Source organism: Theobroma cacao, chromosome 3 (assembly GCF_053813885.1).
Source record: "Theobroma cacao isolate CCN51 chromosome 3, ASM5381388v1, whole genome shotgun sequence".
Lineage (NCBI taxonomy): Eukaryota > Viridiplantae > Streptophyta > Magnoliopsida > Malvales > Malvaceae > Theobroma > Theobroma cacao.
This window is the reverse complement of record NC_142641.1, coordinates 43961244-43978141: the sequence shown is the minus strand read 5'-3', so window position 1 is coordinate 43978141 and position 16898 is coordinate 43961244. Positions and strand designations below refer to the sequence as shown.

At 35.8% G+C, this 16898-nt stretch overlaps 3 protein-coding genes across 3 annotated transcripts; 1 reads left to right on the top strand and 2 right to left on the bottom strand.

The window, feature by feature from the left end:
* The first annotated feature begins 4877 nt into the window (after window positions 1–4877).
* Window positions 4878–7229, top strand: LOC18606423 (protein STAY-GREEN homolog, chloroplastic-like). Its single transcript, XM_007040018.3, has 4 exons — window positions 4878–5487; window positions 5585–5758; window positions 6175–6342; window positions 6445–7229. Exons 1-4 carry the CDS (start codon window positions 5362–5364, stop codon window positions 6799–6801), a joined length of 825 nt encoding a protein of 274 aa, XP_007040080.3. The 5' UTR covers window positions 4878–5361; the 3' UTR covers window positions 6802–7229.
* Window positions 7230–7632: 403 nt separating this feature from the next.
* FZR2 (FIZZY-related 2) lies at window positions 7633–12341 on the bottom strand. Its single transcript, XM_007040016.3, has 9 exons — window positions 11703–12341; window positions 11378–11605; window positions 9787–9966; window positions 9436–9498; window positions 9141–9335; window positions 8658–8759; window positions 8507–8569; window positions 8279–8347; window positions 7633–8073 (listed from the first exon to the last, which is right to left on the bottom strand). Exons 1-9 carry the CDS (start codon window positions 12201–12203, stop codon window positions 8020–8022), a joined length of 1455 nt encoding a protein of 484 aa, XP_007040078.1. The 5' UTR covers window positions 12204–12341; the 3' UTR covers window positions 7633–8019.
* A 1565-nt stretch (window positions 12342–13906) lies between these two features.
* LOC18606421 (transmembrane protein, putative (DUF1191)) lies at window positions 13907–16412 on the bottom strand. Its single transcript, XM_018116959.2, has 2 exons — window positions 15078–16412; window positions 13907–14578 (listed from the first exon to the last, which is right to left on the bottom strand). Exon 1 carries the CDS (start codon window positions 16002–16004, stop codon window positions 15081–15083), a length of 924 nt encoding a protein of 307 aa, XP_017972448.2. The 5' UTR covers window positions 16005–16412; the 3' UTR covers window positions 13907–14578; window positions 15078–15080.
* Between the last annotated feature and the right edge of the window lie 486 nt (window positions 16413–16898).

Below are 16898 nucleotides of genomic sequence, written 5' to 3'. Positions count from 1 at the left end.
TTTCAGGTCTGCCTTAACTGGGCCTTAGCCTTTCGGGTTCCGAGATTACGGTGCCATCGTCAATTTATTTCTTCGTCTATAAATATTTGGTTTTTTTTTTTTTCAATTTTTATGAAAATAAATATAAAAATCTTAAATTTATATATTTTATATGAAAACAAAATAGGAATAATAATTTGAAAAATTAAGAAGCATTTAATCATAATTCAAGTGATGTCATGTTCTATATTCTCGTAAACAGTTTTCAAGCAGGACGCAATTATGCATGAAAAAATAGTGCAAGCTATTTACGTAATTCTAATTTTGAGAAAAGAAAATGAAAAATAAAGTCGAAGCCGATTTCAATAATTTAGAAAAATTGCTTGTACTGTTGGGCAACTATTGATACGTGATCAACTTGAAATGCGTAGGTGATAAGTCAAGAAAACTTAGCAGTAGCAGCCAAGCGATGGCCGCAGATATTTTCAAAATTCTAGCAATATATTTTCTCAATTCCTACCAATATTTACCAACCATTATTTTTCGAAGTCAACTCTATTTGCCCTTCTGCTCACTTAAGTCGGTCCAGCTATTCTAGCATCAGGTAATAGCCTTTTGTCTTTTTTAATAATGAAAAAGTTTACTTATTTGCAATGGAATCCCAAATACAAGGGTTTTTTTTTTAGTTTTTAACTTTTGATTTTTTTAAATAATGGAATGAGGGTTTAAATTGGGCTTTAGAAAAAATAAATAAAAAACCTTTTGACCATAAATTAACTTATTTTTATTTTTTTATATACAGTGCTGTATAAGAAAAAATAAATAAAATTATTAAAATTTGAGTATCTAATCTTTATCCGGACATGTCGAACTCATTTTACTTGATATGTGGGCGGTCTTATTGATCAGGCTGCCACGCTACAAAAACAAATTCTATAACATTATAACCTCATTGATCAAGCTGAACCCATACCAATATAATATATGGAGACCTCAACTAAAACTAATTAACGGTGATTTAAGTTGGATTCTGACTCTTGTCGTGACCATAATCATTCCACTTGCATCAGAGCTTAAAATCTAAAAAGATAAAATTAACAATGGTGTTGACGATGAATGTATAGAGCCACACATTGATGCTTAAAAGGCTAAACCCTGAAAAGAGGTTTGGGTACTAATAACAGGGGCCTAAGGTACCCTTCAATCATGCATGTTGCCAATTATGATGAATCTGGCCACAAATCTGTTTGTTTCTCCATACGCATGTGATTAATATGTAGAAAATCGATCTATCCCTCTCAGCTCTCAACAACAGAACAAAAGAAGTAGAATATCTTTGTATCATTCAATTCTCCCTTTCTCAGCTGCGGATCCTGTCCACAATTTAGAACGAGGGTTCTGCCAACAACAAGTAGGACCAATTACTTCTATTTCATTCAGTCTGTTTTGTCCGAAGTATGACTGTTTTTTCTCTTAGGGAAACTCCCTAATCCGTTTTAAGTAGCTCCCTGTCCCAGCTATTTATTCAGTGACTGAGAGATTGCATTCATGCCAGGCCACAAAAAACTACAACTCCGCCATGAACGGTATTTTTCTTAGCTGTTAGCAATCAAAATAAATGATCCTATGAGAAAATCTCTTTTAATAGTTTTAACCATTCGTATTACTACTATTAGTTTTTTAGGAAAAGTGTTAGGGTCTCAACAAGGAGTAATGTGAATTTCACATCAAAGCGATTGTATGTTTTTAGCGAGTTATAAATTTTACATATATTATGATTTTAAAAGAGAGTCATGAATTTCATATTGATTATGGTACTAGAGTAAGACTGAACATTTTAGCATTCACACCATGCTTAACTTGTAAGGTAATTTTTGTGGCAGCAGATGCATGAACAATTATAAGCGAAAAAAATTTCCAAGTATAATTACTAAATTTTACATCACCTTTTCTGGGTTATGATACTTAACACTTATAAATCGGATGAATGGCAAAACAGAAAGTTATTCAACCCGTAAACATGTACATAGAAATCTGTTGCCTGTTTTAATCATTTCTCTTATAGAATGAGGAATGCAGCATCACGATTCAGGAGTAAGAAAGCTGTTTGGCTTTTAATTCGTCTATTTTTACCTAATCGGTGGAAGAAGATGAGGGAGATTCTGAAATTGGGTAGAGTAGGTCTCGTTACTGAATTTGTGGTGTGAATTTTAACTGCTGCTTTATTATTATTATTATTGTTAATTTTACTATGAAACAAAAAAAGTTTGGATGCATATTCAAAAAGTCATTTTCATAATGTAGAATTCAAAATTTTGACTTTTATTGGTAGCAAATGGTATGACTTATGAGTTTATGTGCATTTAGTTTATTTTAACTTTTAAATTAATATTTGTGCATGTTTCCAATTAATATAAATTTATTCATTAATGAATTTGTTTCACCAATAAAAGTCGTATTCAGATAATACATTAAGTATAAATTTAAAAAATTATATAAATAAATCATTTTTATTTCAATTTTATGAAAATTAAAGAACCTTACGCAAATAAAAGAAAATTATTTAAAGCTGTAATTAAGGCGTGAACTACGTCTCTTATCTACCCAAATAAAGACATGTCCTTGGTTCAAAATTTCACTAGTTCAAACTTCATTCTCAAACGCGGTTGATGGAAAAAAAACCCCAAAACAAAAAGGTCGGTGCCGAGCTAGGATTTGAGGTTTGAAGGAAAAAAATAAAAAATTTAATATTTGGGGAGATAAAATTAAAAAAATTGTTAAAATATAAAAGTAAAATATAAATATTTAAAACAAAAACAAGAAAAATATTATAAATGTTTGGAACTTGGGGGCCCTACTAGTCCCCCCTCTCTCCGCGCCTGAAAAAATGTTCTTCCATCCTCCACGTGTTGGTGTTCAATTTGCACGTTTCGCTTAGCTACAGGAAGTCTTTATCGAATGCAAATCTTCTGCCCCGAATTGGTGCCCCATTTCCAGCCCCCTTCATAACATTATGCCATCTGTCCAATAGATGGAAGTTTATTAACGGCACGTTAACTCTCTTTTGTTTTTTCTTTTCCAATGTTTTCAATCGTTACTCTCCAGTTTTTGCTCGTTACTTCTTCTTCCGTCATGGTGGAGGCTTCAGACAGTAGCAAGTTTTAGTTTTTGCCTGGGTTCTTAACTAAGGATGACTTGTTCACGGACAAGAGTAAAGCTAAGAACAATCTTAAGAATCCTGAAGATTTTTTTGGATCAGACCACTTGTGCATGGACAGAAAGAAATCGAAGAACAATCCCAAGAATTCCAAAGTTTTGTTTCTTGAAAAATAATTATTGAGAGAAAGTACATACAGTGTCATTGTTTTGACAAGATGGATCACATTTTTTTTGGATGTTCTCTGTCCTAACAATGTTATTGTGTTCAAATTTGCCAAAATCAATGAAATGGTTGTTTTGCAGAAAAGATTAATGTAATGGTGGAATAGCACAGAGATTAAAGAAGGGGGAAAAAGAAAGGAAAAAGCCGCACTTGATCATCTTCTTCATATCTGGGTCTCGAGCAACTCCATTGGTCACAATATTTGACACAGAAAGAATCAGATTGATGCAAGTAAAAGCCACATAAGCCGTTAATAAACTTCCATTTATTGGACAGATGGCATAATGTTATAAGAGGGGCAGGGATCGGGACACCAATTCGGGGCAGAAGATTTGCATTCCTCTTTATCTTCACTTTTCATTTTCGTTTTTCTATTTTCTCTTTTCCCTTCTTTTTGGGTTTAGAACACGTGAACTGTTCTTATTTTTTATGACAATGAGGACAAAGGACGGCAGGCAAGGGCAACGATAAAAGCTGTTGATGGTAGTACTATTATCAAATGCAGGGATTCAAATACAGGGATGACCGATATTGTCCGAAAACATTTTATTGTAGTGAGACTCCGAAAAAAAACACGTGCAAAAAGTACTTGTAATTCTCATTAGATAGTCCTATTTTCACCTTTTTCATTTTGAAAATTTGAAATGTCAAAAATCATTAAAAAATAAAAAGTAAAATATCTTCATTCTTTTCATTTTTAGTTATAATTTCGGACTAGATAATTCACTCTAAATACATGAGCATTAACGGATAAGCGTAAAATATTAAAATTATTTTTCTCTCTTTTTACTTTTTTTTATTATTCTTTTTAAGCCAGTCGGTGGCCCACTCGACTGGCCACCCTTAAGCCACCCATCCCGTTTTCCTCGAAGGAGCCAAAGCGTGGATCTCGCGCTCTCTTGAGTAGCACAGGGCTGGAGGGGCACTAGGATGGGGGTGGGGGGTTGCAGAGCACGGAGTGCAAGAGGAGGGAGATCCAGTTAGAGTAGGATCTGGCACTCTCCAATCAGAGCTGGATCTGACGCTACAGCTGGAGAAGAGGTAAGGAATAGAGTTTTTTTTTTAATAAAAAAATTAAAAATTAAAAATTATAATTTATATAATATAATAATTTTTAAATTTAATAAAAAATAAAAGTTATTTTTTAATATGATCATATTATTAATTTAATAAAAAATTAATGATAAATTAACCGCTAAATTTATGTGTCAAATAAAAATTTTTTAAAAATGAATTATTTATTTAAAAATTAATAAATTTAAGTAAAATTATAATTAAAAGTAAAAAAAATAAAGATATTTTATCCAAAAATAAATTAAGTTCTAATCTTTACGATCGAACATGTAGATAAATATCCGAACGGGGAAGGGTTGATGGGGTGGTAATCACTAATCAATGATAAAAAGAAGGGTTGATTGCGTGAAGCTGATCCTGTCCTCCCGAGAGTAGAGTTGGTGAGTATCCAAAAGCAATGGGGAGTCAATAAAAGGGTGCCAGCTAAAGGAGTGTGCATGTAGAGACATTGAGTCCAACCTCAAACGTGTTAATAAGATGTTAAACCCAGGTGTCAATGTTAACAGGAAGTCTGGAGCTTCAAGCAACCTCTCTTCTCCCTTTTGCTGCTAACTAAAAAACTGCCGTATCGACACGCATTCCTTCAAACTCTGCCCCAAACGCCATTCCAATTATTCAATATCTTCGGAGCTTTTCCAACTTGTCTCAACATACAAGCAAAGGCAGAAGTTTAAGCTAAGCCACTCCTAAGCAAAAGCAAAAGCAAAAGCCAAAAAGGAAACAAAAGCTCCCAAAGCTTCAAAGTCTCAGTCTCCTCTTCCTCCAAGATTCTCTCTATTGCCTCCCCTCCAAAGTTTCCGCTCTTCATGCTCTTTTTGCTATAATTATCTTGTTGTTATTGTCATAGTCGGTATTTCTCTGTTGAGTAGTTTTTTCTCTTTATTATTTGGGTGCTTCTCTCCATCAAAGTTGGAGCTTGGATAGCTATGGGAACTTTGACTTTTGCTCCCGTTCTACCTACTACAAAGCCAAGACCTTCTGTGTTTGAACAGAACAGATCTTTTTTTGTGTCTAAAAGAAGATCCAAGAAGAAGAACCAAGCTATTGTTCCTGTAATCTTTCTTTCTTTTTTTTCTGTTCTTTTCTTTTATTTCATTACAACCTTTGGAAAGGAAGGTTATATTGATTTCATGGACCGGATTGGATCAGGTAGCAAGGTTGTTCGGGCCGGCTATTTTCGAGGCATCAAAGCTAAAGGTTTTGTTTTTAGGAGTTGATGATGGGAAGCATCCAGGGAAGCTACCTAGGACCTACACCCTTACACATAGTGACATAACCTCTAAACTTACTTTAGCAATCTCACAGACCATAAACAACTCTCAGGTAATCCTTTAATCTCATAACCCTGCTTATTGATTTTTTTATAAAAAAGTTATTTACATTTTTTATTGGAATTCGCATTGTTATTTTTCACTGAGAAGAAAACAGGGGAAAAGGGGGATTTGCATTGAGAAAGGAGGGTAAAATGGATCTTTTTGGTCACCAGAAGAATGATCTGATCGAAGAAAAAAATCAGAGAGTGAATAAAAGGAAAACATGGGAAGATAGAAAAGTTGATATGATGTGGAGTCTGTTGCTAAACAGATATATACATTCTTTTTGTTAAAAAGTTATGTTGTGTTATTTCTGTCGTGAAATGATTAACACTGACCCTAAGCTATTCACTGTTATGTCTCGATCACAATATTTTTCTCATGCAAAACTGAAGGAAAAAGAAAAATTGGGGTTTCTGCTTGCAGTTGCAGGGTTGGTCAAACAAATTATACAGAGACGAAGTGGTGGCAGAATGGAAGAAAGTGAAGGGAAAGATGTCTTTACATGTCCACTGTCACATAAGCGGAGGCCATTTCCTCTTGGACTTGTGTGCTAGACTTAGATACTTCATCTTCTGCAAAGAACTCCCTGTGGTAATTAATCATTTCTTTAATCTCTCTTAACAAATGATTATTTTTTAAATGGTGTTAATATTCCAGATATCAATCTCTTAATAATATTATTAAAATATATAGGTATTGAAGGCGTTTGTTCATGGAGATGGCAATTTGCTCAAAAACTACCCGGAATTACAGGAGGCTTTGGTTTGGGTTTACTTTCACTCAAACATTCCAGAATTCAACAGAGTAGAGTGCTGGGGTCCGCTCGTGGGAGCTGGAGGACCTTGGAGCGGGGATGATGGGACCGAACAAGTAAAAAAGCAAGAAATCTCGCTATGTAATTGGGTGTTGCCCGAGCCCTGCCAAGAGAACTGCAGCTGTTGTTTTCCACCTCTGAGTTCGATCCCATGGTCACAAAAGCTTCCCAGAGAAAATGAACAACATGGGACCCAGCAGGGGATGCCGCTAACAAATCTGAACACTATAGAATGAAATATGGATGATATTTAATTAATTAATGATTGTTAATCATTCATATTTATTCCTGCTCTTCTGTTTGTGATGAAAGATGTAAATACAAAAAGTCAATTTCTTATAACACTTCCCCTCCAAGAAAACTTGCAAGACATGGTTGGGGTTCAAACACCTCTCTGGGACCTTTTTTCCAGGACGTGAATGTGATTAGAGTCGGTGTCTGCATGTGTGTTCAAACATGACCCATTCATCTGATTTATGGACCCAGGAAGCAAGGTATACAGCATTCCTGTACTTCCGTCGTGCGTTCAACATGGAGCAATTGAAGTGGGGTATGGCAAGTGTGATTGTTGTCTGTCAGCTGTCAGTTCTCGTCTAAACGTATTTAACGAGTGTTCTTGTAGTAATTATTATATTATTTTTAGAATGACTTACTATTTCTTCTATTCTTTTAGTTAGAGTTTTTTTTTTTAATTTTATAATTAAAGAGAGATTTAAATTTTACTTTTTACATAAAAAATTATACATTAACCAATGAACTAAATATTTTAATTTTTTTTTAGTCAGAGTTTGAGTAGACTTAAGTATCTTTGTCAAGTTGATCAATTGCAAAGACTGTTAATTCCTATGTGCACGTGCACCATCAGGGAAGAAGAACAACTCGGAAGGAAACTCTCTCTCGAGAAATAGAGCCAATGGCTCGTTTTGGATCCCGTGGGTTTTGACCAGCTTATAATGTTTAGGGTCAGATTTCCTCGACTCGATGATTTTCCAAAAAAAGAAAGATTGCCTATACTCGACATTACAATCTTGTCACTTGGAAACAGCAGAGCTGGAAAACCGAAAATGTGTGTTGAAAAACAAACAAGAATTTATTTACAAACTCAGAAAAGTACCGTGCTACAATAAGTTTCGAGTTCTTCTTCAACAACCTCTCCGACTTGTTTAATTTACAATGCAAGGGAGGAGCTACGAACAATTGATAGCACCTCCCACTATACATCAATCAAATCTATTCAGAAGAAAAGAAAATTGATATTCAAAATCAATGATTTGCAAGAAACTAGAAATAAATTAGTTCTTGCACCTGCTGCAAATTTTTTGACTACTTCGTGGGGTGGTGCCCGCGACAAATTTGATAATTCCAAGCACGAGAAATGCTCACAGCATAATTTTCTTGATGAAGTCTGATACTTCAGGGCACGAAAATGCTTATAGCATATTTTCTTGATGAACTTACCGAATTGTGGTTCTTCCAAAAGATGATGCTCCTATTTCGCTATCAGTGTTCTGGATTAAAGATCATGTACCACAAATAAATGTGTTGTTTTATAGACCTTTGCTTGACAGACAGTTGTATACAAACCAGAAAAAAGAGAATCTTCAAAGAACTTGATGCAGTTAGAGGCAAATAATTAACTGTTAGAGGCAAACCACAGAATGATGCAGCAATCACTTTCCACTGAAAAGTGAGCACATTCAGCGGTGTCATTACCTGAGATTTAGGGGAAGGGAACACATTCCAAAACCTTAGTGTCTCATCTCCAGCCCCAGTAACTATCGTCTGCAAGAAAAAAAGTGTCATAATTTCAGCCACTGGAAGAGCATGCATGTACAAATCAAGAGAAAATAAATTGCATAACTTTTCATATATCTATTTATTTATATCGTAATACAGAAGTAGAAGGCAAGAATAACTATAAAGTGTCGAAAGGTGAGCTACCTGTCCATCAGGCGAGATTGCCAGATAGAGAACTCTATACGTGTGGCCCGTAAGAGTAGCCAGCTGCATTAGTAGAATAAACCTTTAGAGTGGAAAAAATAGATAATGAGAGATTATTATCATTCATACACTGTTCTTAAATTTTGTATACCTTTGACATGGTAGGGTATCTCCAGACAATTATCTGGTTTTGAGAGTATCCATGAGTGCTGACGAGTTCATTGACATTCTTTGACCACACAAGATTGCATACCTGCCATGCGTAAAGGACATTCGAACTTCTAAATTCGTAACTCTAAAATTAAGAAGCACCACTGATCTGTTCATTTCTATAATAAAACTTTACCCTGGAATATAGATATCATATTTCAAGAACTTATAGGAGAACTTGAAATTAAATATATGGAGTAAATTTTATGGTATCTCATTATTATTAACAAGGCTACTGCATTGAAGACTGAGAGGAGAATTACTTTGACCACCATAGAGATGATGGCATGTTCCATCATTTCAAACTAATTGGAGAAAGATCATTATATCAATGCAGTCAAGGAAACAATTTTATGCACCAAAAGTGTTTTTAAGGCCATATTAAAGAAGCATGATATGATAAAAACCAAAAAGGAAAAATCACCTGACTGCCAGTGTCCATGCAGCTCAAGTGTGTGTTAGTGGTTGTATTCCAGAATCGAATACATCGATCAGCCGTACCACCTCCAGATGCAAGAAGCCCGTGAAGATGGGGAGACCATGCAATTGCTTTCACAGCAGCAGTATGCTCACAGTATTTCAATACAGGTTGAGTGGAATGTTGATTCCAAACAAAAAGCTGCATATAGATAAGAGCTTTTCGATTCAATCAGTTAAGAAGTTACACATATACTAAGCATCAGAAAAAGTTACAGGCAAAAGAACCATTATTTACATACTTTGTTGTCATTTCCACCTGATGCTAGTTCACGATTATCATAAGACCACTTCAGTCCACAAACCTAAACAATGACCAATAAATATTCCAGCTCAGAGTTTGGCAACACGTGCATAGAAGTGAATGAACACAAGCATGATTGGTAGCACATGCCTTTTCAAAATAAATAATGACTGGCATTGGACAATGAATTCATGACAAAACAAAAGGGAAAAGTATCATTTATGAATCAAAGGAGATTCATGTTAGAAAATAAATAAATAAATATCCTATTGTGTAAGTCTGTGTGTATATATAGGGAATAAAAAGATCACTGATAAAGTTAATTCAAGCTGAAGATGAAGAGTCTAACCTCTGACTTGTGTCCAGAAAGTTTACTAACAAAATCATCCTGAGCACGTATATCCCTTTGAAGAATGCTCTTGTCACGACTACCAGAAGATAATAAGGAAGAGCTCCAAGCTAAGGCCCCGACACGTAATCGATGCCCCTCCATTGTTCTTACCGTCCGGCAGCGAGATGCATCCCAAATCTAAATACAAAGTAATCGCCATTAGCTAACTACATAATCGTACAAGCGTAATGCCAGAAGTCTAATATAGACAGAGGTTAGAAGACTCGATGCAAAAGGCAATAGTGGAGCAAAAATGTCTCTCAAGAAGAAAATGTCCAATGCTGGGCTGAAAGTTTTCAATTACCATGGTAGCAGTATTGAATTACTAACCTTAGTTACCTGAAATATGGATCGATGTGGTTCTGCTAACCGGAACGTGAATTGCTATTATCTAAATTATGGTTCAATGGGAGTGGTCTTCTTTTATTAATTAAATAGAGGTATATATCTATATATATCTTTTTATGTATGTATATTCAGTTTAGTTTTTCAAATCAGAGTTATTATTAACAACTTAACATTAATCAGGACTATTGAATGCAAAGTCAACACCGGATTGCAAACAATCCACAATAGGGATCATGCAATCCGATTTCTAAATCATAAGGGGACTCAAAATTTCTGGTAACTCTTTATGTCAAAGTTTAATAAAAACCCAAGGATTCAAGCATATAGATGAAGGGTCATACCTAACTTTTCAAAATTTCAAGTAACAAAATTCATGCAAGCGATTAAAGAAAGTATTTTCCTTACATCACGAAGATAAAATGAGGTTCAGAACAAAGTTTAAGTCTTAAATTATCAAAAGTTATCTCACACTACCAAGAATTTCAACCAGTTCATACATAACTGTATAAAAGGTGCCATGCTTGCATTTGATGATACCAGGAAACAATTTTCTTGTTTCTCTATGGCCTGAATCCAAAAATTATGGGTAGAAGCTTTGACTTTAGGGTCAGACCTTAACTGACCAATGAAGCAGATTCCCACCAAATTTAAGACTTTTTCTACCCTCCTATTTCTCCTAAAAATTATCTATAATTCTAAAGTTTTCTAAGCTACATCATAAAAAAAGACAAACTATTACTTTCAGTTGCAACTTGAAACATGATGCAATAGCTTGATAATCCCATAAAGCAAACATCATAAAGAAGCATCAGTAAACTCAAGAAAAATTCATGGAAAATAAATGACAAAAATTGCCAGCTAAATCAAATGAATGAAAATAAATTTTTACTCTTCTTATTATTAAATTTTAGGATTCAGCGATACTTCTCTTTGGGAGACAAAACATTCACACTTTGCAAAGATTCTGCCACCCTGGTTTATAAAACAACTTTGAAAACATTATTTCGTTTGTTAACTACTGCTATCTAGATTCTTTATTAACCTTCTTTGGGGCCACACATTATCGATCACGTAATTATACTATCTGATTGTAAGAGACTACAACTAACACAGCCAAATTCAGAAAGTAAGATAGACACACATACTAACATGATAAGTTGGCAACATGAAGATTTTCACAATCAATAATAATAAATCAAACCTGAACTTTCCCATTGCTAGTTCCAACTGCAAGATGAGTTCCACGTTGAGCCCAACCAACTGAACAAACACTATCATCGATCCCCAAATCACACAACTTCGTAACCTTACTACTACAAGCATTCCACAAATAAACACAATTCCCCAACCCCACGGCCAACACATTGTTTGAAGACCAATCCACCAAATTCAAATAAAAATCATCTTGCAATGCAGGTGCATCCAAAACCTACAATAGAAAAAGCAAACATAAACCAAAGAAGAAAACGAGCAAAAAAAATTCAAATTTCAACCAAATTTACCATAAAACCCCTACAAAACCTCACCTTGTAAGGTGATCTAGGAACCTTCCTGGGAGCTTTAACGGGGCTATGGCTGATCCCGGGGATCGACTCCTCAAGGCCAAAAGGCGAAAGCGAGTGTAATGACCGTTTAGTTTCAGTCTTGTACCGGAAAATGTTCCGGCAAGCTGGAAGGCCCGATGAATCCTTCTTATCGGGCGTTTCGGGTCCAAAAAGCGCGGCGCGTAAAAGACTGTTATAAGTACCGGAACCGTCTTCTTTTCCTTCGGCCGATGTAGGAGAATTTGAGATGTCGAATAGGGCGAAATTGGATCCGGATCTGCTGGGAATGAACCTATCGGAGTAAATTGTGCGCGACGGAGAGCGGTTGTAGTTGGAGTTGATCATACGGTTGATGTGCATTATCCGAGACGGAAGGTTTTCGAGATGGAGGGAAGAGTCGGACATTCTCAACGGAAGGTTGAGACGAGGAGTTGATGATGAAGCTGATTGGCTACGTTGATTGCTTATCGGAGGATCGTCCATAGACGATTATCTTTTGGGGTAGATAATCAGGGGAACCCTAAAAAATGAGAATGATTCAGAGGTTGAAGACGAGTTACTGGAGGAGGTTTTCACTTTTCTTGGTTTTTTAGTTTCCCCTATTGGTGACGGAAAACGTTGGCAGTGTTTTATTATTCTTTTTTTGCGCGAAAAGTTTGAATTCGGTGTGGACGACCCTATACTAATGAATGGATGAAGCTGAGTCGGTTGATCAAATCCTTCCTTACAGGGATCACAAGACCAAGAGAATCTTGATAATAAAGTTACTTGAAAACTTTTATTTGTTGATAAGTAATAAAAAGTTCACATGAGAAAATAATTGATGGGAATTATTTGTAAATAATGGTATTTGAATGTGTTATCTAATTTACCATTTCTCAGTCTAACTTTTTATAATTAAAAGGAAATATTACCATAAATAAAATGGAATTTTATTGAATTGACAAAAATTAATTAATTTCATAATTTAAAGTTGTCCAAACAATTGTATTTAAAAAAAGAAAAGATAAAAGATTTGGGGATTTTGACAGCATTGGTTAATGTGCGTTTCCTTCCCGGGAAATCTAGGTAACGGTAACTCGGTAACAGTCAGTGCTAGAGCGTTATTGCGCGAAAGAAAAAGGATAGGGTGCGGTAAATGTAAAGTTAGGAAAGATTCCAAAGCAAGAACACTGGCCGTTAGATTAGACACTTCGCTCCGTCGTTCAGAATAAGCCGTATATTGTAATTGGGCCAACCGATTGGAAAGAGGCCCAAGTCATTTTTTTCTCTATCTCCCTTTGAGAAGTGCAATGTGCAAACCATTATATTTCAGAATTAATATTTCCTTTGCTAAGATAGTATAAAATCTTCATTAAAAAATAAAATAAAGTATAAAAATTTTAAATTGGGTTTAATTAATGAAGTGAATATATTAAAAAAATTATGATTTTATAAAAATATAATAATTGAACTCTATGTGAATTAGATTCAGTTTACTTAAACTACGATCACTTTCATATGATTGTATTTGAATTTTTTTTATTAAAAGCATAAAATTTTCGATTTGTAGGTTTCTTCATATCATCGATCTATTAGTCGGTTTGAATGTTATTAAGCTCCTATTCCTTGAAAGTGATAAACAAGAGGAAAATTATACTTTTGATCCTACAATTATTACTTCCTTTCTTCCTCTTTTCATACAAGTATTTGTCATTCTTTGTGTTTATTTCATACAAGCAAATACTTTTAGACAATTAAGCAAACTTATTCATCAAAGATCCTCCTAGCTGTTACTAATAACAAAATATAAGCCAACTTCTTGTATCATTTGCAAGGGTTTATGGGTTGATGGTACCATATTGGCTGAATTCATGGAAGGGTCTGTGCAGGCATGGAAGACCATGGCAGATTGGCAGTAACGAGAGGGAAGATGTTGGTGGAGGTATTAAAGCTAAATTATAAGCAATAATTGAAGGTTAATAATCACATCCTTGAATTATAAAGGTCCCCACTTTGGGTGGCATAGTCAAAGAGCCACTTCCACTTCTGACAGAATACAAAGATTGATTTGCTGAGAGAAAGAGTTGCCTACTTTAGTATATTGCATGTGATCTCTTAATTCAGTCTGTAGTGATCTACCATTTGAAGCTATTAAAAGAGCATTACAGGTTGAAAACTCTTTTTATTATTATAATATGGAAAAACCAACCGCATCGTGGCCCATACACCTAAGAAGAGGTGGCCACCAACTCCTTTTACCCTAAAACAAACTTAAACTCCAAGTATCTGCAGCTGATAATAGCCTTTGACCCACAAAAGAAGAAAAGAAATTGTAAAGCATGGAGTCTTTGCGTTCAAGCGTGCGACGGGTTCTTTCTCTGAAGTATGAAGTGTTGATCAAAGTCTATCTTTCCATCATGTTCTTTGCAAAAATTACCAAGGGCATGCACTCCCATGATTTCAGCCAACAACTTCTCTATTAGAACAAACAAATGAGATTGTTCTCATGTACGTTTGGTTTTGTCATGATGGTGAACAAAAGCAGTGCCCAAGATTTCTTCTCACTTTGTTGATCTGATTTTGAAATGCCTAAACTCACCTTGGTTGGGATGAGGGGTAAATGAAGCACTTTGGTTTTTCTTTTAACCATTCTTGTGTTGTTTCTGCTGACCTTAATTGTCAGCGAAAACTAGCAATCATTTTTAGAAAATATTTAAAGCTCACGCACATGGCCTTTTGACTGATGTAGGCCAGAAAGAAAGAACCGACAAGCCCTTTCAATTAATGCTATTTGGGATCCGAGATTTGAGATAAACAAGCACAAATCTGAGATTCTGTGAAGTTTGTTCCAATATGTGCTCAGGGATTATGAAATTCTGAAACGCAGAGAACAAAGTGTTCACGATTCAGTTTGCCCATCTATTTTGACAAATCAGGTTGGTAATAAAAGAATGAAGTAACAAATCATTGAAACCTCAGTAGAAGAAGTAAATAAGTTGCATCGTTTTCGTAAGAGTGGTAAGAGACGAGAATAATAAGGCAAGAGATCCGGGAAACAGAGTTGCCACGTTCCCAGACATGGAACCTGTGAACTTGCCTCTTTGTCTCGGAAGATCCGGTTAGAAATAAAACATTAGCATCAAAACCATAATAGAAAGTGAAAAAACGTAAAGAGTCTCGTCCTTTTCCTGAAAGTTATGGGAAAAGAGAATAAGGATGCAACATATCCTTGAAAAACAGAGTTGTCCTGTTCCAAGATATTGAACCCAAGAATATTTGGTTGGATTTGTTTTTTACGTCAAAAACAAATAGAGCTAATCTTACAAAAAAGAATGATCATACATAAAAAGGGAAAAAGAAAAACACATAACTTACAGTTCAAGAAGGATAAGGTATGTACTCATGTTCGATTGTAGGCGTCGTTCGAGTAATAGATGCTGTCGGAGCCCTGATATGTCCAACCATGGAAACTTGAAGAGCTTCCTCTTCATATGCTCTCCTCTCCAACTCCTCCATTCTTGCTTTCTTCTTCACCTTAACGAACATTGCCACAAAAAGCAACCCCAAGAGGAAAGCACCCAATGCAGCTCCAATTGAGCTGCCAACCACCACTTTCCATCTGCTAATCTTCTTCCTCACAGGCAGTGATGGCGGTGACTCAATGACCAAACCAAAATGGCCATGCCTGGTTGCAAAACAAACATTGGGTGATACTTGGTTTTTCATTGTTACTTTGCCATCTCCTTCAAAACTAGCACACAACAGCCTGATTCCTGTCATGTTGGATGCCTTTGTGAAGTTGCTGAAATCTATTTTAATTGGTTTTTCTCTGGCAAGAATCCCAAGCTGAAAAGGGCTACCAAAACTCACATCGCTGCCAGCATTATAAGCCAGAAGGCCTAATACAGGTGACACAAGCTGGTAACCTGATAGATCATAGTTAGCATAATATATCGATGACCAATTATGACCCAAGTTTTGTCTAACTACCATGACTCTCTCTGCACAAGGCTGTACAGTCGTCCCACTTCCCAGATGAAATTCCTTAACTTGTGCGCCATATCTGTGGAGACTTCCACATCTGAACCTTGCTATGTCGACTTTGATGCCAGAGAAATTTGCAGGTAAATGTACAGTGTGTACAATGCCTGTTCTCAAGTGCCTGTCAAAGGACTTTACTGTGTAGTCCCTAATGAGAAGATCAAGAAGGCGAGCTGATCTGATCCCTTCAGCTTCAGCTTTCATCAATAGTAATGATGCCCATGAAAGAATTATCAATGTGAGAGAGAAGAGAGAGCCCATGAGAGGCGCTTAGGTTGGCTAGAACTGTTTGTTTGGTCTTTTTCTAATTTTCTTGGCTGGTGTATGGAAGGAACTTGATTTGTTTGAAAGCTATATTCTAGATCAGACTCTTGTTTCTCTTGTAGATGTGACAGGTTTGAAGTGGCAAAGAGGAAAGTTTGTACTGTATGGGCAAGTTTAAAGGAGATAGAGGGTTGGAATTGAAGAGAAAGGAAGTAGTAAAAAACAGAAAAGAAAGTTCTTGTTTTCTTTTCATCATATGGTGCCCCAGGTAGAATCTACGTGCAATGGCTGCAATAGTGCAGATAAGAAAGACTGCCTCTTTTGAATGATGTGGGGGCATCAGGCAATCCAAGCAGAGTATATATCATTTTATCTGCAACTTCTCCATTTGTTCAATCCAATAACAATTTGCCACACCGGCAAATTACAATGAGAGTTTTCTCATCTTTGTAACAATGAGATTCGCCTTTTTCTTTGCTTTATCAAGTATCAACCACACATCAGCTACATGGGAAAAACTCTGACTACTATATGATTTTAATTAAGACCATTTTGAAGTTCATAGCAAGCAACAGGCACTACTAGGTAATTTGCTTTTACAATGACTGGCAAATACTAACTCGGTATACATTAATTAATTAATTCCCTTGAATTGCCTAAAAGCTTGTAGAATGAAGCTTTTTCGCTGGTAGCATGGAAAGGAACTTTGGCGAGAGCGAGGCAGCTGGGAGGAGGGGGGAGCAAGGTTGGGAGAAATGATTTGGAGCGTGGCCTGATGATGACCCCTCATATCAAAAAGGAAGCTGGCGTGCTGGAGGATTGAAATGAGGGCCGATTTTCCCCTTTGGGGGCTCAGTACTCAAACTGTGTTTTTAAAATGTTCCCCACTTG